The 20,618-nt window shown below is 42.1% G+C and overlaps 1 protein-coding gene and 1 long non-coding RNA gene across 7 annotated transcripts in view; both read left to right on the top strand.

The window, feature by feature from the left end:
- Positions 1 to 2,207, top strand: part of FAM193A (family with sequence similarity 193 member A) — an 80,978-nt gene extending 78,771 nt beyond the window's left edge. For 3 of the 4 annotated variants that reach the window (XM_049793144.1, XM_049793151.1, XM_049793143.1), the window contains one exon: positions 798 to 2,207. In XM_049793144.1, the coding sequence (XP_049649101.1) occupies positions 798 to 891 (94 nt within the window). In that variant the 3' untranslated portion in view covers positions 892 to 2,207. The remainder of the gene's footprint in view (positions 1 to 797) is intronic. The other variant, XM_049793159.1, reaches the window with a different exon arrangement.
- Positions 2,208 to 4,113: 1,906 nt separating this feature from the next.
- Positions 4,114 to 20,618, top strand: part of LOC126035892 (uncharacterized) — a 28,076-nt gene continuing 11,571 nt past the window's right edge. The window contains exons 1-4 of one of the 3 annotated variants that reach the window (XR_007505070.1): positions 4,114 to 4,323; positions 5,165 to 5,302; positions 5,887 to 5,996; positions 7,959 to 9,390. This is a non-coding gene — a long non-coding RNA (uncharacterized LOC126035892). Of the gene's footprint in view, positions 4,324 to 5,164; positions 5,997 to 7,958; positions 9,391 to 20,618 lie in introns of all 3 variants that reach the window. The other 2 variants (XR_007505071.1, XR_007505069.1) reach the window with 2 other exon arrangements.

Raw genomic sequence — 20,618 nt, 5'->3', positions numbered from 1 at the left:
ACTTTTAACTTTAGCATAGAAAGAACAAAATAAGTCTAGCTCTTCTAACCTTCCACTGTACCTTTTCTATTTTGCTCCTTCTGTCTGCTCCCCTTTTTCGGCTTTCAGTTGTTACAGAAGCTGTATAGCCTTCCAGAGAGGGGTATGCACTACCTTGATGCTGTCATGCAGCATTTAGCCTAAACAAGTTACACCTTGCCTTGATAAAATTCTTCAGCATGAATTAACTGTTACTGAAATGCCTGCATATGCCAACCTTTTTCAAAAGTTCTTCCACAAGTTGTGTTCAGTGAAAGCGAATAAGTGGATTTTTGTTTTAAAGATGCTTTTTCCAGGCATGTGGGCTACTTATCTGCTGTATTTATAAACAAACCTCCTTTCCCTAGGTCTTTGTCTCCAACGTAACTTCGCTGTGTTCACAAGAGAAGCAGCGGTGTCCCATGCCATTGGTGCTTCTGCTTTACACGTCACCTATCACTCATTCTTACTGTTACAAAGTTTTTGGTAAATACAGCAATGTCATCTCCGTCTCTAGTTAACATTCAGCTAGCTTCTGTGCTGCTAAATATTCAGTGTTCTTTGCTACTTCATTCACTTACCTTAAACACTGCTGCATTATCATGAGTAACTGGTTTGTGATATATTTGAGTGATGGACAAGTGTTTTGGGTTTTTTTTAGGTATGATTTTTTAAGAGGTTTTGTCTTTCTGAATGAGAGCTGCTTGTCTAAAGAGGGATAACACCTGTGGTTTGATTTTAAGTATATTGGTTTCACTTTATCAATTTTTTCTTTTCAGATTCTGCTTGGATTCTGCCAGACAGACAAGGCAGAGACTTTCCATCAACTGGTCCAATTTTAGCTTGAAAAAAACCACCTTTGCTGCACATTGAAATGACACAATATGGGGAGGGAACCCTGCAGGAATCAATGAACGACAACTCCACTTACCTGTCCTGCTGTGCTGAGAGCTTATCTGGTCTTGAGCCAGTGCTGCCTTGCCTTGTCCCCAGTGCTGTGTGGATCTGCACTGAACCCTTTGGCCTGATAATTCTTGCGGACTGAAAAATTGCCACTTTCTACCTGAATTTGTTAGCTTGTGTGCTTGTAGTCTGTGAGTGAGACTTACTTGATTGTAGCTGTATGCTGTTGGAGTTGGAACAATAGCTCTTTTCCATCTCCTTCTGAATGCCTTGGCCTCAAAGACTTTAAATTGCTTAGGCTTGGGTGGAGGCCAAAATACTAGTTTGCATCATCTGCAGTGGCTCCTGTCACTTCTGCATCTAGCTATGTTTTGTCATTCTGACTCCTGACAAAGGAATGGACCTAGTCAGTTGTGCTTTCATCTGCTCCAGAATTCTCCTGACATGACTTCATGAAAAAGAGGCTCTTATGGGACAAGTATTTCCTCAGTTCTTTCACAATCTACTGTTTAAGAGTGTACAAGTTACGCTATTTGTGTTTTGATTTTTTTTTTCTGACTTGTAGCCAGCTTGTGTAAGAATACTTGCAGAATGAGAAAATTTAAAAAAGAACAGTACTCACACTATCAAATCTGTTATAGAGTGTATAATTGTATTAACACTGAAGCCTAACTGGCTACTTTTTTAACATATTGTTAAGTAATATTAAAATCATGTCTTTCTTTTTGAAAGATGGAATACATTAGTATGGCAGAAGACTTGTGTCTTGCTTTTTTCTGCTTGGGTGGGAAAAGGGAAGAAAGAAACATACCAAACAAGTAGTGTTTTCCTAAACTAAATTTCATCTTATGTCAAAATTGGTCAGTGAATGCTACTCAATTTCAGCGTATTCCTTGTTTGCCAGCTCAGCTGATGGGAAAAACCTGCTGTCTGCTAGAGCAAGGAAGACTCCTGCGGAATGCTGGAGTTAAGTTTGTGAATTCTGTGAATTACTGTAATGCTTCTCTTTCAATAGATAATTTGTAGGAAACAAGGTAATACAAATATTCCCAATTTAATGTCAGTACAGAAATGAAGCAGATAGGCTCAATGCTGCTATCGTGTAAATAGTTAACAATATGGTGATGTTATACAGGTTGCATAGTACTGCCCAGCATGGAAGAAAACTGGTAGTTTAGGATTTTGATCTGTGTAAAGATATTGCACTTCTAGAAGTTTTTCTGATACTATTTATTCAGAACAGAGACAACAGAATCTTTCTCTTTACTTCCAGATGACCATATATTCCATATACATTATGTCAGTCTTCTTTCTTTTTTTTTTTAAGAAAACAGTACTTCCACTCAGCATGTATTTAAAAGGACTATACAGCTTCAAAGCCCAGTAATGTCCTTTTCCAGAACCATTCCACATTTTTCTTTCCTCTACTTGTTAACACATACTTTTTTTGTGATATACCCACTGGGCTTGGGACTGCTTTGCAAGACAGTGTAATTACACTTGGCTTCAGACTCAAGAAGGTTTAATGGATGATTGCTTCCATGTCTGCTGTGAGGTCCAGATGTAGCAGGAGGATTGGGTTGGCTACAGACCACTGGGATATTTACAACTTTGCATTCTTGTTGGTCCTGGAGCTACTGTCCCAGTGTGTGCTGCTGGTACAGAATATAGTTGCTCAGGTTATACCCAGCCATTGTAGCTAAATGAGCCCTCAGTCTCGTTTTGTAGAGGAGGGAATGACAAATACCTGTTCTCAAAATATAGTCCAGGGATGTAAAAGGCAGAACTTGTATTACTCTTCTTCAGATTCAGGTTGTGGAAGGGATTAATAGCTTAGCCTCACTTTTTTTGTCAATGCACTATTGTAGCTTATAGTATTTATTTGCGTGTGCTGGAGGAATAGCATCTCAAATCTAAAAGGTAGTATATATGCCACTTAGCACCAGCTGTGTCTGCAAAACTATGTACTGTTGAAAATACCTGCATCAGTTAGTGGAGAAGAATGAACTTTGTTTCTTGGGATCATGGAGGCTTGCATCTGTTGCAACCTGAGTTATTAGTTATGTAGAAGTGGTGAGGCTTCTCATGTGGGACAGTGGCTGTGGAAAAAAATAAATGCTGTTAAAACAGCTGAAGCTGGATGTTTGTGTGAAATCCCAACTTCTCAGGCTTTTTCAGTTCTGAACTGTTACACAAGGTGGCAGTGTATGTCATCACTAGTAATTTCTACGTCGGTGATCTCAACAAATTGAGGCATAGGATGGAAAAACTAGCTGACGTCACATGGGTGAATACTGGTGTAGATCCCAGCTTCTCTAGGGTAGGAATGCTTTGAAAGTACTGAGATTTTTAATGGCGCTAGAAAACTCATTTCATAGCATTTGTTTTCACTAGTAAATGGGGAAGAAAGTCAGCTTTATTCTCTATTAAGAAAGCTGTTCAGAGTGTTACATGAATGTGACTGCTTATCTTTCTTTTGAAATCCTGGGTGAGGACAACAGAAGTCTTTCTGCATTTGAGCAGTACATGTATGTGTCTGTAATAACCTTCAGAGATACTTGTCTTATGCTCCATTGTGGTATATTAGTACAACTGACACGATTCCATGCACTACACAGAAAGCATGAAGAATGAGGCTCCATGGATCTGCTGTTGTTGCACCCTGGTGAGAACTTAAAGGCAAGTCGTATTTTTCTAAATTCATAATTAAATGAAGATAAGCATGGCCTAGTCTGGGAGCCAGCAGATTTGAAAGTACTGGCTTCAATGCTACCACTTTTGTGGCCTTGGGCAAATGAATTAATTACTGTTATCCTATTCATTAAATGGGTTTATTAAGGATTTGCTGAATTATGAGCATATTTTAATGCGTAAATAAGTAGCGATGTGAAGTCTGTTTAGGTGCAACACTATAACCTCCTATTAGAGGCAAAAATATTCTACACTGGTATTTGTGTAGTTCAGATGCATTTAATCCAGATAAAATACATTCAAAGGTAACTTTGAGTAAGGGAGAACTCTGTAAATAATACATCATGACTGAGTAAATTTGAGTTCTTCATGAGAGTTGGAAGGGGGAAAAATTCTGCCTTTGAGACCGGTCTACTTTGATAACTGTAGTGTATCTTGTCCCCCTATTCCATACTCATCTTAAGCTGTATGAAAGATTAATATCTAAGCTCTGGAGGTGACTGGTGGCATAGCTATTTTAGGCCTGTCTGCTGATATCAGTGCTGCTGAATCTGAGGATGTGGTACTTTTTCAGGCATTTCCTTAACAGAGGAGGGCATAATTGCATAAAATGTTTGTATCTTGAACAGTGTTGATGTTGGATGCCCTAAGACAGCTCTTACACAGGGATGTCTCATCTCTGCTTGGCATTCACTATTGCTGCTTTCTGAGGTAACGTAACTGAGAGTTCAAGTCTTCAGCACACTTTTTTGGCGTGGCATCATTGGTACTTAAAACTGTGTAGCTGAGGTTCAGCATGCTGGCAACACAATTCTCATCATAGCCTGAGAAGATTGATGTGTTAAAAATTAATGCACAATGCAACTTTTGAGTGCGTAGGCGTTCGGTGTGCTCACTGCTGCTCAAAAAGGCTTTACAAGTTGCTTTCTGTTTCAGTGGAAGGTTAGCTCACCTTTACTTTAGTGTGGATCCTGTTGTATCATGATGGAGAAATTAATGGTTACTGGAGTAAATGTTTAATATTCACTATTTCACACATCTCCCAGTACAAATGAAGGTGTGCAACTTGTAACTGCAGAAGCTATTCTAAAAAAAACCCCCAAATCTCTGATTGCTGTGTTGTAACATACGTCTGAGTGAGATTAGGTGTGTAGTATCTTTGTTGTCTTTGGCTCTTTCTCTGTTTAAATCTCCAGGAAATCTGAAGACTGAAGACTTTGGTAGGGGAATTCTCTGAAGTGAAGTCACACAAGTGTTGATTTGGGATGTCTTCCTACCTCTTCCTGTCCATCAGAAAGAACTTTTTAAAAAAAAAAAATCCAGTTTTCCAAATTTTAAATGCCTTCCTAATCATCAACAACTTGTCTGTCCTGTTACCCCATTTGTCATTAACTGAAAATGTTAAACATAAAAATGTTTTATCTTGTACTGCTGCTACAGGCAGCTAAGTGAACTGTTGTTGAAAGGAGGATGTTTTTCTCTTCTGTTCTGTTTTCCCCACTGAACAAAGATGTAATACCAAACCTTTGGACCTCATTTCTATTCTTCACAGGTGTGTGCATTTAGTTTCAGCTTTGCTGCTGCTTTTAGCTGTACAGTTGGGCTTCTCCCAGCTTGGTGCTTAAAGAAGTGGAAGAAACTACCTATTGCTGCACTCGAGATCTACATGAACTGTTGAAAAACATGCCAGGTAAACCTGTGTTTTCCTGTAACTGTACTCTTGGATTTTTACTGGTTTGCTTATAAAGATGGTAGGTACAAATGGGATTTTTTAAGTAGATGGTGTCCAATTTCTATCTCTGTGGAAGACATAGAACAAAAGGGGAGAAGGTATATATTGATTGTATCTTCTCCAATGTGTTTTCCTCAGTGATCTTTATTTTTTAAACCTTCTACTAGTTTTAATGTCTCATTTTAGGATGGCTTGAAGCATGTTTTAACACTTCAATCACAGGTCCATAGCCCTTAGAGTTGCTGTTTCACCGGGTATTATTTGATCAGAAATATGTAGTTTTATTGTGTAGCAGCTCTTTAGGCAGAGTTGCCAGGAGAGCTGACTGTGTGTAGTCTGGATGTTTGTTTAACCTAAAATTTCCTTCCAGTATATCCATGTTGCAGAAGTACAGCAATCCACAGATCTGCATAGACACAATGTGTGAAGAGGGATCTACTTGGACAGTTCTTCTCTAGAAGTCACCCAAAGACAAACCTCCACCAGTGATGAGCGTTCGGGAACCTCATGTCAACCTTAAACCCCTTTTTTTTTCTCACCAGTTTTTCTGGAAGCTGAACAGAAAAGTAAAACCAAAATCTCTTTGACAATGCTGTAATACCCATAAGCTGACGATTTCAGATTTGCTAACTGCCAAGGAACATATGAGAAGGTAATGTTTTTGCTGCACATAATACTTATGTCCAGCTTGCCATCTATGAAGAGAGGAGGCAGTGGGCAGGCAGGTATAATATCTGTGAAGAAAAAGTGGCACCTAGTATTGAATGGAAGAATAAATAAAAATCTATACTGATGTACTCACAAAAGATTGTCACTTACATTGCATAAACTAGCATGCATTCCACTCCAAGTATGTCACTCAACCAGCTTATACAAGTTTGATTTTTCTGAGGGAAAGAGGTCTAGACTTGCTTGCCCATTCTGTTTGGTGGGTTTTTTTTAAACAGGGTGTTGACTCAAATCAAGTTAGTACAATGGCTTGTGCTGGTTTTGACGGGTTTTTTGCATGCAGGCAGCATGATGTTGTCTAAGGTTGTTTTACTTGGCTGAAATACAAGATCTGAAACTGGTGCTCTGCAGTGGAAAAGCTGGAATGCCAAACTCCTCAGACCACATGAGTGTACTGCTGCCTGTTGTTGCTTCAGCAGACTTCATGCTGCAAACCAGTCATTTGCATCAGCTCATGGGAGAGTGGTTCCATATTAACTGGAAATACATAATCAGCAAAGCCCTCTTCTTCCAAAAGGGAAAAAAAGTGGGAATCAAGTCACCCGAAGTCAGATATTTCATAGAATCATAGAATGGTTTGGGTTGGAAGGGACCTTAAAGATCATCTAGTCCAACCCCCTTCCATGGGCAGGGACACCTTCCACTACACTCAAAAGGCTCAAAGCCCCGTCCAACCTGGCCTTGAACACTGCCAGGGAGGTGGCATCCACAGCTTCTCTGGCCACCCTATGCCAGTGTCTTACCAACCTCCCAGTAAAGAATATCTTCCTAGTATTTAATCTAAATCTACCCTCTTTCAGTTTAAAACCGTGACCCCTTGTCCCATCACTACACTCCCTGTTAAAGAGTCCTTCCTCATCTTTCCTGTAGTCCCCCTTTAGGTACTGGAAGGCTGCTGGAAGGTCTCCCTGGAGCCTTCTCTTCTCCAGGCTGAACAATCCCAACTCTCAGCCTGTCCTCATACGGGAGATGCTCCAGCCCCTGATAATCTTCATGGCCCTCCTCAGGACTTGCTCCAACAGTTCCATGCCCTTCTGATGTTGGGGGCCCCAGAGTGAACACAGTACTCCAGGTGGGGTCTCATGAGAGTAGAGTACAGGCGGAGTATCGCCTCCCTCAACCTGCTGGCCACACTTCTTTTGATGCAGCCCAGAATGCAATTAGCTTTCTGGGCTATGAGCGCAGATTGCTGGCTTATATTCAGTTTTTCTTCCACTAATATCCCCAAGTCCTTCTCCCAAGGGCTGCTGTCAATCCACTCATTGCCCAGCCTGTATTTGTGCCTGGGATGGCCCCAACCCATGTGCAGCACCTTGCACTTGGCCTTGTTGAACTTCATGAGGTTCGCAGAGGCCCACCTCTCCAGCCTGTCCAGGTCCCTCTGGATGGCATCCCTTCCCTCCAGTGTGTCAGCTGCACCACACAGCTTGGTGTCGTCGACAAACTTGCTGAGGGTGCACTTAATCCCACTGTCTGTGTTGCCAACAAAGATGTTAAACAGCACCAGTCCCAGTACCAACGCTTGAGGAACACCTCTTTTCAGAGAGAGATGGAAGGAGCTACGTATCTTATGCAGGTAAACAGAGCTTTTGGGTTCTCAGAGCTATCCATGTAGTGGAACTGTTGAGAAAGAGGTGTTTTATTTTTATCGCTCTTGAGTGATGACATGCAATGAAATAATGAGAATGTATGTTGTTTATTTCCATGCACCAAAGTTGTGTAGTCTTGCTGACTGTGAAAGATATGATTGCCTCTTCAAAGTAGGAGTGGAAGAAGTGCCCACAGTACAGTAGTATCTAACGTACCAACACTGTTGCCTTTATCCTTTCATGCAAGGTCATCTCTTAGATTTCTTAATTGGGTGTACTCTTATTTTCTGTAACAGCCTGCAAATCAAGTCTTTGTTTACCTGTTAACTAGAAGACAAACTTTTCCATTTGAAGAGTAATGAAAATGCAGTTTGCTACCATTTATCTTATATGGGGCTTCTATTTACTTCTTTCTGTGCCATCAGACTATCTTACAAGCTGTAAAAGGTAATGTATCTTTCCTTCTTAGACTCAGAGTGCATGTCTGAAAAGTCCATTTAAAGAGTTAATGAACATTTTCAGTAGTGTAAGCATGGGGCATGTCACTTGCCCAAACCATTTTGTGGTCTACAGTGAAATTGTTTCAGTCATTCATTTTCCCCAGCTGTTTCTGAGCTTTTGTGTCATTTACATTGGTCATACTTTACATATTTCACCAGGTGGGGAAACTTTCTGAAGGCTGTCTTGCAGAAAATCCTATCCTTTCTGTATCATGAGTTATGCTCTTTGAGTCAAGAGGCATGAAATTGTGTATTGACCTTTTTTTATTTAAAAAAAAAAAATAATCTGGGACTGCTGCCTACGGTCTTCAAGTGTAATTCTGAGAGGAGCTGGCATAATGTCGGTGAAGATAAACTTGAGTGGCTAAGAACAGAATTGTAAGGCAAAAGGCTTAAGTCTGTTATGTGATGTGTTGCTCCTTATTCATACTACAGAGCTTTTGTTTAACACCTAGCAAAGTAGTTCATAGAACAACCTGCCAGGGAAAGTGTTAAGTACATCACTCGACTTCTCCATACTGTGTTTTGCTGCTTTGTAAATGGGTACAAAAATGTAATTGGTAGTTGAGCACTGGTGAAAGAGTTATGTAAATGCATGTGTAAAGTCATAACAGGTTTCAGATGTTTCTGAAAATCTCTGATCTACAGCTGGGGACATAATGCTAGACAGTGATGTAAACAAGTGGAAATGCAAGAATTAAACAGGTCAGTGTACTGATTATACAGTGTGAGAAATAATCATCTTGCTGCATCAGAACTGTTACACTCCTCCAAAGTATTTCTTTATTTCAGTTCATTCAAAGACCACCGGTTATGATCATTATGGTAACTGCTCCTCTGAAATCCATTTTTAACTAATCTTAACAATTAGGCAATCCCAAGTGGTCACAGCTGAGTTACTGGAGGGAGTTGGCATGTTTTTATGTGGTCTGAACTTTAAATCTCTTGCTTTTGTTAGTGTTAGCCAGTATAGCCTGATTGTTTTTCTCTTTCTTCGTGCAGATGCCTTTTTTGGACACTCATCTACACTTGTGCAATAGGAGCTTCATCTCTAGATGCCTTGGAACATCTTAGGCATAGGAGTCAGGGGCTTGAACGGATAAAGCATTGGCAGAGACATAGATTTTGGCAATGCCTTGAACTAGGACATGATAATCTGTGTGATCCATGCAAGTAGACTAAACATGGAAGAGAAGCTTAAAATTTTGAAGCCATTACCCATACAAAGGTATGTTTGTCCTTGGGTTGGAATCCTTTAAACTATGTGGTATAGGGACAGATAAGATATGGCATGACATGTTGCCACTTCCCTTTTCTCATACCACCGATATGTCAGCATGACATGGTATGGTGTTGTGGGAAAAGCATTTATTGAAAACAACTGGAACCCAAACACAGTTGTAGATCACAGTCTCTGGGCTGGCTGGCTGATTTTGCTTATTGCCCAGTTTCTTTAAAAACAAACAAAAACAACCCCAAACAAACAAAAGCCCCAAACACTCTATGTTTAAACGGGGAGATTATCATCTATATTCTGGATCTGGTTTTGATACCAATTGACACTTTGTAATATTTAGCTGTTGGTAACTTAAGCAATCTTGGATGTTGCTGTAATACAGTATCACCCAAACAAAAGTAGCCCAATGAGGAAACAGTGCAGCTGGTTGAGAAATTGTGGAAGTGATAGTGTTTTGAAATGACTGGGAGGAAAAAAAAAACCAACACAAAACCTAATTCTTTTTGCGTATAGCCTGGAACACATTCTGTGTGTTAGATGGCAGGAGATAATGCAGCATAAGTATGAAAAAGCAGCATGTTAATTACTTCAGTTATGTGTGTAAATATGGATGCCCTGCTTTAATGTGTAATGGTCTAAAATGGTATTGGTCTTAAAGGTAACATTGTTTTAAATGTGTAAGGCTTAAATGTTGCACAGAGATGACTTCTTAAAATCCTACTTCCTCTTTAATATTTTGGGGGGAGGGGGGGCATAGCATTTTTATAGGCCTAAACTTTATAAGATGTGTTATTTCATGGCCGTGCTGAGCAAGTGGTGTGCTCTGCACAACTTCAGTCATTGTAACTTGTATGATACCCAAAATTAGGTAGCTGTGGGTAAATGAATAAGGAAAAAATAGCTATTTTTAAGTACTTTTTTCTTAAAAAAAGGGGGGGGGGGGGTGTTCTTCATTCTAAGGTCTTTAGCAATTCCTTTTTGCATTTTAACTTTATTTGTAAAGCATGTAAAAGAAGGTGGTTGTAAATCTTTAGTGCAAGCTTTTGTGTCCTACAGCTCTCTGGAAATGTGTTACTTTGGTAAAGGACTCTGATTTAATCCACTGGCTTTCTTAAATAGCTTTTGCCTTAACTTGCTGACAGTATTTTTGTTTTATTGTTACCCATGCAATTCAGTAGCTCGTCACTGCACTGACAATTGTTCTTTTTTTAAGAGGATTATTAATGAATATCTTAACTGTGGTAAAGATGTCTCCAGGCTGACACTGACGTACAACCGGTGAGACAGGAAAGATGTGAGGCAGCTACAACTTTACTCCATTTTACAAAAGAATCATCAGCACAGACATGAAGCAGTTTTGTTAAGCAGAACTTAGGAATTAATACTATGGGGTTTATTTTGTTCAGTTAAACTGTTGTCTCACGCACGCCTGAAATGCTGCCATCACACTGTAGTGTTTCCTATCATGTGTGGACAGCTGGGTGGCTGAAAATGGATGAAGTGCCCCATGCTGTAGTCAGACCATGTTGCAAGTAAGTTCAGTGGGGTCAGAATGAATTAAAGCACCTAATTGTTCTCTAAACAGCATTGGATGAGAGAAAGAGGAGGGGTCTGGTGTTTTCTTCTTATCTCATTCCTTCGTGGCACAGTAACGGCATGTCCTGTGCTGTAGAAGGTAGTGGATGGGATGGATAGGAGCTGTGGATTTCCTGGCCTGTTGTAATCTCTCTTGGTAGATTCTCATAAATCAGGAAGCATGTACCTCACAGCTGTGGCCAAATTGCAATCCAGACCCTTAGTGCTCAGTTTTCTATGGATCGGTTTCACCTCTTGTTCCTGGCTTTAATAAATTTGTCTTTTGTCTTACCATGTCAGGGTATCAGGTTAATCTGGTTGCTGTTTTCCATCACACATGACCATGTTTCCATGTGGGAATAGGAACTGTGAAGTGACCCTCAAACTAAGAATCGCTTTTGTACTTCTGAAAGATGGCTTAGCTGTTATTAAATACTTCTTTTATACCCCTCAACGGTTTTTGGTCTTTAGAGCATGGAACAGGCCTATGGGGGGAATTTTCTTTTGAAAGGTGTTGTGCAGAAGTTTAGCAGTAACTGTTAAGTAAGGTGATGGGAACATTAAATGCTAATTAATGGTGTAGGTTACATTCTGAGATCAGTGTTGCATGGACTGACTACCTGGTATGGTATCACCATCCTATGTATGGGGAAGTGAATCAGCTGGTTTACGTGTTTAATGCTTAAGAAATTCTAAAGGTACAGGACCTCATGTAGTGTAGCTATGGTATAAATGTGATCTCCAGCCATGATTGTCTACTGTGGAGAATGGCAATGGTTTCTACTCACTAGAAATTAATTTCTAGGAAAGCACGTGACTTATTTTGTTCACCTTACTTTTGCTAATAGAAAGAAGCTGAGAGCTTTGATGAGTTTTGCATTGAGTGAGGATCCTTGTCTCATAGCAGTTGTACTCATTTGCATGGGAGTGAGATAATTTCCAATGATCAGCTCAGAATGGGTTTGTCTAATTCAACTAGTAAATCTGCCATTTCCTGCCAAGAATTGTAGAGAGAGTTGAAATCATCTACTGCTGTGCAAACACAGGGGAAGGAGACCAGGTATATGCAAAGAGCTTGGCCAAGTCTGTTTAAGCATCTTGGTCTGGTGCGATAGCTTTATTCCAATAGAATGAAAAGTTGCCTCTTAAAGCTTTTTCTTGAGAATTCACTATGAAACTTGACACTTTGTTTAAAAAAAAAATATATATATAGTTTTCCAGCATCTTGGTCTTCAGGTGAGAAAATAATCTTCCCTATAACCAGCAAGACAGGATACTGGATGCTAAATTTCTGCAAGGAGTGTGTGGCGCTTTTAGATCATTTAAGAGTTGCCGTAATCTGTGCAGAAGATTAAAACCTATCAGTTGCTATGTTTCAGCCAAAGTGGACTTGGCAGGATTGCAAAAGCTGTAAATTTTTTAGTGGTGATGAGTCCCAAAGGTTAACCCGAAAGGTTAAAGTGCCTTTTCAGGGTAACGTTCACTTAGGTGCAATTTGGTTTGCATTTTGTCTGTGTAACTGTATTGGGTTTGCATGGCAAGGTTTTGGTAGCGGGGGGGCTACATGGGTGGCTTCTGTGAGAAGCTGCTGGAAGCTTCCCCTGTGTCCGACAGAGCCAATGCCAGCCGGCTCCAAGATGGACCTGCCGCTGGCCAAGGCCGAGCCAAATCAGCGGCGGTGGTAATATCTCTGGGAGAACAGATTTAAGAAGGGGAAAAAGTTGCTGCACAACAGAAACAGCAGCCAGAGAAAGGAGTGAGAACATGTGAGAGGAACAGCCCCGCAGCCCCCCAGGTCAGTGCAGAAGGAGGGAAGGAGATGCTCCAGGCACCGGAGCAGATTCCCTTGCAGCCTGAGGGGAAGACCCTGGTGAGGCAGGCTGTCCCCCTGCAGCCCAGAGAGGTCCATGGTAGAGCAGATCTCCACCTGCAGCCCAGAAAGGAGGACCCCACACCAGAGCAGGGGGATGCCCGAAGGACACTGTGACCCTGTGGGAAGCCCGTGCTGGAGCAGGCTCCTGGCAGGACCTGTGGCCCCGTGGAGAGAGGAGCCCACACTGGAGCAGGTTTTCTGGCAGGACTTGTGACCCCACGGGGGACCCACGCTGGAGCAGTCTGTGCCTGAAGGACTGCAGCCCGTGGAAGGGACCCACGCTGGAACAGTACGTGAAGAACTGCAGCCCATGGGAAGGACCCACATTGGAGAAGTTTGTGGAGGACTGCCTCCTGTGGGAGGGACCCCACGCTGGAGCAGGGGAAGAGTGAGGAGTCCTGCCCCTGAGGAAGAAGGAGCAGCAGAAACAGTGTGTCATGAACTGACCACCACTGACAGGGAGGAGGTAGAGAAAATTTGGAGTGAAGCTGTGCCTGGCAAGAAGGGATGGGTGGGGGGAAGGTGTTCCGAGATTTGGTTTTATTTCTCATTACCCTACTCTGATTTGATTGGCAATAAAATTAAACTAATTTTCCCCAAGTTGAGTCTGTTTTGCCCATGATGGTAATTGGCTGAGTGATCTCTCCCTGTCTTTATCTCAATCCATGAGCCTTTTGTTATATTTTTCTCTCCCCTGTCCAGCTGAGGAGGGGAGTGATAGAGCAGCTTTGGTGGGCACCTGGCATCCAGCCAGGATCAACCCACCACAGGCAGAAGCTTGATTACATTGGAACCTCAAATTTCAAAACAGTAGATCTGAATTTCACTTGTTGGAAACAAAAATAATTTGTGTGCATCCTGTCCTTTCAGAGTGTGAAGGTTACGTCCTGCTTTTCCTCTAGGATGAGTTGCTGAAATATTTCTGCTCCCTTTTTATAGTGGCGTTCTGGCAGTCCCTTGTTGGAGAAGCTGCCCAGGAAAGGAAATGCTCTGGCCATAGTGAGAGTGGTGTGACCCATACAGAAGTTCACGTACTTCCTGGCCAAGCGAGCTTCCTTTTTTATGTTCGCTGTCATCTTCCTCTGCTGTTTTCCATTGCCAACACTACATGCTTTTTCATATTTAGGGATCAGCATCAGGAATGTATTAAATTTTATCCAAATTTTAAATTATTTCCAGTTCTTTCTCCCTGTTACCCCATGCATGGTGTCTCAGTGGACATAGCTCAAAGGACGAATGAGTTCTTTGAGCAGAACTTAGCAGCTGCGCTTGCCGGGGGGAAAAAGTGGTGAATTTTCAGGTAACAGCAAAGCTGCAAATGCAGTTTGATGCTATTCATGTCAAAATAAATGGGACAACCAACAGGGCATCAAAAAGAGTACTGTAAATTCTATCTGGTTCCTTAAGCCAGGGGTGCTGCTAGCCAGAAACAGATGAGAAAAACAGATGACAAACAGAGATTCATTTTATGGGTTTGGCTGGAATTTTAATTGCATTTCTCCCTGTGTTAATTAAGAAAACCAATGTTTAGTGCAGACCAATGAAGACTTGTAGCATGCTCTAGAGAGGACTCCTGGTGCAGCATCCTGCCCCTGCTGGCAGTGCTTGCGGGAAGCACGAGGTGGCAGGCGGCGAAAGTCTGTACCCAGAGGAGGGCTGGCCACCGATCATCAGGAATCGGGCATTTTGCAGGGGTTTTGGCTTCCCTTTCAAATTTTGAACTTGACTCAATTCTGTATGACTCGGTCTGGTTTGACGCTTCAAGGAGAGAGGCTCGGGCCGTGCCTGTTGCAAGGTGCCACCTCTCTGCCACCCTGCCTGCCACACTCATACGCCAGCCCAATTACAGACACGAAGTGTGGGCTGCAGTTTTCATGATGATTGTGGTTTCTAGTGAGCCCCGAGATCTGGTAGGGTAGTGAAGTCTGGCACACACGTTACAGCCTGGGCATCCTTTTAGATGCTTTCTAGCACGCTCCCTGTGCCACGTCAAGGGTTGTTGCCCAGCTCTCTGGTTCTGTCTCAAAGCTGCTGTACTACCTGGCAATAGATGATCACAGAGTTGATAGTTCCATTAGGCAGGAGGGTTAATGACTTGCTCACTTTAATATTTTAAGGCTGGAAAGCTTGCAAGGGGAATTTTAGTTCTGAAGATGGCACATGAACGTGTCTGTATTGACAGGCTTGAGGAGTTTGATAGTCCCTTTAGTCAGAGGCTGAACCCAGGAAGGCTGCAGAACAGGAATGCAGGACAGGGTAATTCAGGTTGGAAGGGACTTAAGTCTCCAGTCTAACCTCCTGCTCTAAGCAGGGTCAGCTTTGAGATCATATTGGGTTACTCAGGTCTTCATCTGGTTTGGCCTTGAAAATCTTCTAGTGTGGAGAGTGCAACCTCTCTGGGCAATTTGTTCATTGACTTATTGGTTGTAATAAATGGGCATTTTATTTATTATTACTGTTCATTTACTTTTTAGCCCTTAGGCTCATCTTTCATGTCTCTAAGCTTTCTGCCTGTATTGGTAAAAGCAATCTCATGGCTTCTAAGCAAGTTCGGGGGAAAGAGTGGGGATTAACCCATGCATTTCAAGAATTTGAAAGTGAAACAGCATTGCCATTCCCAGTTTTCCATTTTCTTTAAGCATGTTTCCTCCCGTTGTTTAAAACCCTCACTGTCTTCGTGCTTCTTTCTCCTTACATGGTTCAGCACCCACACCTATGATGTGGGTAGAGGAAGAAGGACTGTTTTCCGTGTATCTGGAGCTGCTGCTAGGACCTTTGTAGTACATTTAGATATCTCAAACATTTGATGCTGCTTCTAGTAAGTTACATATTACCTCAGTTCCTGAGGAAGTGAAGGATAGGGGCAATGAGAACAGGATCCAGATCTCCTGTTTTTATGTACTGCAGTAAGAAGCTCTTCATGACAATTTCTATTCATATAATTTATGTCGAATGTTGAACATTGGGTAGTGAAGCACCTGGTTTACATCAACCTTGAGGTAGAGATCATGTTCTTGCAGGAGGTTGTTCCACTATGTGACAGTAATGGTGTGAGCATTGCAGTGGTAGTGTTTGTGGTGGAATAGCATATTAAACCTGGCATGCGGTGTGATATGTTTGTTAATATTGTTTCAGGCTGGTTTTGTTGATGAGGAGCCTTGTTTCGTTTTGGCTGCATCATGGTTGTCTCAGGCCTTTCCCTTTTTAACCTACTCTGTGTAAGTTACACTAAGGAAATAATAAATAAATGGCAGTGGGCTTTCCCTGGCTGAAATTAGCTGTTGACCTTAGACTACCATAAGCTACACCTACAAAAAGCCCCTGCTGATTTTCCCGGTGGGCTTGAGGAAGCCTTTGAATGGCTTTTTGTGAGTTAATATTTGGAGGAGGAGTGGCGGGGATGGTGTGAATGTTATGTGTTTTGCTACATGAACTGATGAATGAGTGGACTTCCTGATTCAGAGGTAAAGAATGAATGGTCTGTCCTCATAGTTTCAATTTTATTATGAAAGGTACTTCAGCAGCTCAGTGGTGCCTCCAGCCCCACGCAAGTGCTGCCTAGACAATTGTTTCCACTGCTTGAGAAAAAGTCCATCTGACGCACCAATGGGAAGTTGACACTTTCAGTTCATTAGAGAGTGTCTATGAGTGTATATGCTCAGCTGAGAATGTTTCAGCCTCTAAGAAGGGTCTGAAAAACACTTGAACTTTAAAACCTTCCGTTGTCTGAAGGCACAGGCTTTTACAGCTCAGCTCCCTCCTGCTGTAGCACTGGGACTAAGTGTGTAGTTGCTATTTGATTGTTGCAGCAGCCTTGCTTTATTTAAAAATAATAATTAAAACTGTTGCTTTCTGTGTTTGCAAGATAATGATTAATTTGAAACATGTAGAAGAATTTATCTGGCTGATGGTTCAGCAAAGGGACCTTTAGAGAGAACTGATGATATACTCATGTTTTACTCATTTTCCTAATATTTGGTTTGTTCTCTTCACAGAGCTAATATACCTGTCTGTATTTGCAGACTAGCTCCTTCAAATTGGTTATTACTGTGATCCAAGTAGTTCTGGAAGGTGGCCCTGCAGGGGCTTTCTTTCCCTATTTTGTTCTAATGGTTGCTTTGACATTACATCAAAATAATGCCACTTGACAATGCAGCAGCATACTGATGACCTCTAGGAAAGGTATCTTAATACATTAGCAACTGCATGCTACAGCCCAGACTTAAAGGGAGCCCAGACACTCTTGGAGAAGTTAGCAAACACAAATAGCAGGACAGGGCATCTTCCACATGGAAGTTGTTATTACTTTTTCCATCCTAAATGAGTTTACTGTGGTGCTGAAGCAATGGACATCCTTCCTTTAAGGGCTTGGGGGCTTTTTAATATTAGAGTATTATAGGATTAAATATTCAGCCACCAAATATCTGATGTCAACCCGTTGGTAATAGGGGGAAGCAGTGATGTTAACAGCTTTTCTGATATGATTTAGAGGGCAGCACTATGTTTGTCTTGTTCTCACCTGAGATACTGGTGTCTGAAAACATAACTCTAGTAATGTCAGCATCTGACAGTGTAGTGTATATGGATAAGAACTGTTAGTGAACTTAAAATCACTATTTCTTGTATGCATTGTTATATTATGTCTTCTGTCTTTAAATATAGCAGATTTTTAACTTTGGCACAGCTATGGTTAAGATGATAGACTGAGATGACATTTCTACCTTGATTTTTCTTTAGATAATACAAGAGTTTATGGTGATCCCTGGGAATTTGTAATCAAGACTAATTCAGGTTGGAAGGGACCTTTGCAGGTCATCTAGTCCAGCTTCCTGCTGTCTTTCGTGATGTCTAACTTGCTGAAGTGGCCCCTAACCCACTCTTTCTCTACTCTGGGTTATGCTTTACTTGCATAGACTCTGCCACTACCTTCAGGGAGGACTGAGAACAGACCTTCCCAGCCAAGTAGGCGTTTTATACCTTGGCCTTTTTTTGTGTCCTTTGTCCATGGACCAACATTTTCCTTGCTGCTGAGATACTCCTTGTTGCCTTCTGCACCCCTTCCATGTTTCAACTCCAGCCAAGCTTTTACTTTGCTGTCCTCCTGTGTGCTCAGTTGTCTCCATATTCCTCCTCAAAAGCCTGTCCCCACTTCCACCGCCTGTACACTTCCTTTTAGTGTTTGAGCTCAGTCAGGAGTTCCCCCTTGGGCAGAGCTGGCCCCCTGCCACGTTTGCTTGACTTCCTGCACATCAGAACAGGCGGTTCTGCTTCCAGTGGTTGTTCTTGGAGATCAGTTGGCCCTCCTAGGCCCCTTTGCTTCTGCCTCCGATGGGATCCTGCCTACCAGTTCCCTGAACAAGCCTAGGTCTGCTCTTCTGAAGTTCAAGATCTCTGTTCTGCTACCTGCCTACCTTCTTTCAGGATCTTTATATTGCCATCTTATGATTGCTGCAGCCAAGGCTGTGATGAACCTTCACAGCTTTAACTAGTTCATCTTGATTAATGAGTAGTAGATTGAGCAGAGTGTCTCTGCTGATTGACTTGTCTATCAGTTTTTTCAAGAAGTTGTTCTCCAGGATTGCTTTCTTGGATTGCTTGCACCCTTCCTTCTTTTCCTCCCAGCAGTTACTGGGGTGGTGAAAACCCCCAGGGAGAAACAGGGCCTGCAATCAAAAGGCTTCTCCCAGCTGATTACAGCTGATTTCATCCACTTTCTCTCAGTTTTGGTGGCCTGTAGCAGACACCCATTACACTATTAGGCTTGTTGGCCTCCTCTCTTGTCCTGACCTATAAGCTTTTGACCAGTCTGTCACCTATTGCTTTGCAGAGCTCTGCATGGTCAGGCCACTTCTTTGCATAGAGCACAGCCCCAAGCTCTCTGTTTTTTCTATTTTCCTTCTTGAAGAGCCATCATCCGTCCATCCGTCACAGCACTGCAGTCATGTAAACTATCCCGCTGCATCTCTACTCTTAGAGATATCGTAGCTTTGTGTCTGCACATGGACTTCCAGTTTGTTCTGTTATGCAGCATTTGTTTGTGTACAGGCCCTTCAGAGAGGCCCCCTGTGATATACCTTGAGCGTGGGAGGGTGAGAATCTTGGGAAAAGATTAGGGACACTGGCTACTATTTGCTCCTTAATTTTAATTTTCCATGGAACTGGTTGTGGTGTCACAGTGTCAATCTTTCTGTGAAGGAAAGGAGCTGCTCCACTTGAGTAGGAAATGTCAGGAATGTCGCTCCTGGGTGCTGTTATATCCTGGGAAAAGACCTTTTGTAACCCCATTCTAGGACCGAGTGAGCGAGTACACGGCAGGAGATACAGGCATTTCTAATTTGGTTCTTTCATATGCAGCTTCAATGACATCTGGCGGGTTTGTGTACCTGTAGAATGATAGTGGTCTACCTCTTATGGATTGGCCACTCTTTAAGACAGTTTGCAAATATGCTAAATCCCAGATGATTTACTTTAATACATACTTTCACCTACTTCATGCACTTGCACAAACACACGCATGTATTCTATCTCTGTGATAACTTCTGTTCAGCCTTCTTCAAGCAGATTTTGCTTTTCTTCAGCATTTTCCCATATGGTGGACTCTGACTGTCCCACAGTGGATTTGAAAATTAGTCCCCAGTGAGGAAGAATGGAGGAAAACTTTTTCTTCCTCTCCCCAGTGTAAGGGAGCAGAATCAGCTGGCATGTGTCCCATACTTCCTCCTCCTCTTCTCAGAAGCTGGAAGACTACAGTTCCCTCCTCCCACATCCTCATCTCTACTGAGATGTGTGCAACTATTGATGATTAGAAGTCTTTTTTTTTCACATCCAGGGTTCTTCAGGTGAATTCCACCCAGGCTGTGATAGCTCCTAAATTGTGCCCTGACTATATGAAGAGGAACTGTCCTAGAACAATTGCTAGGAGCTCAGTGCACACTTCCCCTGAGCACTTCTCCGTAGTTGTTGAAGTTATGATGTGCTCAATGGCTGTAGTATCTTAGTAACTTCTCTTTGGCCTTTCTTTTTGAGGGAGTTCTGCTGTACGTAATTTGAGAGACTCTTCGGAAGAGAAACTGGCCAGTCATTGTGGTGTCATGTGTCCATCTGTCCCCCCAAAAGAAGAATTATGTCCACTGTCAAATGGATTTCTCTTATGCTGGTTAAAACTCAAAAGAAATCTCCATGTTCTGTAATGTATTTTGAACTCTGCTTCTAGAGCACAGTGATTGTCTACTTTGTCACACATATAGCTGTGCTGAGTTGCCTGCGCTCTACAGCTGCTGTGACCAGGTTGCTCAGAGTTATGCTCTCCTTTACTGTACCTGCCTGTAGTCAGGACAGTGTGTCTTGCAAGGCTTTTGTGGCAAAAACATTGCAGTAAAGTAGACCGGAGACTGATGGCCACTGTAAAACCTTGGGATGGAGTGCCTTGCTGTGTCATTTTATTGCATGCAGCCTTGTCACTAGGCAGATGTGAAGGTGGAAACAGCCTTTTATTAGTGGAATCCTTTTCAAGAAGGAGGAGACCTTTTCACATGCTTTGACAGTACGAGAATATCTTACCGCTATTTCCTCAGCTTACTGCTTATCTGAGGGCATGCATGTCTTGATGAAATCATAGTAATGTGTTTTTCTTGTTTCTGTTGTTAAAGATTACAGGGTAGTGTTTTGGGTAACTTCATTTTCTGATCTGTGGTGTAATGACCGCTCTATCCTTGCCTACTTGTACCACATTCAATACGGGCACCAAGACTTTACACACAAACAATTGGTT

The sequence above is a fragment of the Accipiter gentilis genome, chromosome 3 (genome assembly GCF_929443795.1).
Source record: "Accipiter gentilis chromosome 3, bAccGen1.1, whole genome shotgun sequence".
NCBI classification, from domain to species: domain Eukaryota; kingdom Metazoa; phylum Chordata; class Aves; order Accipitriformes; family Accipitridae; genus Astur; species Astur gentilis.
The sequence above is the reverse complement of the archived record's forward strand: the minus strand, read 5'-3'. Positions and strand labels throughout refer to the sequence as shown.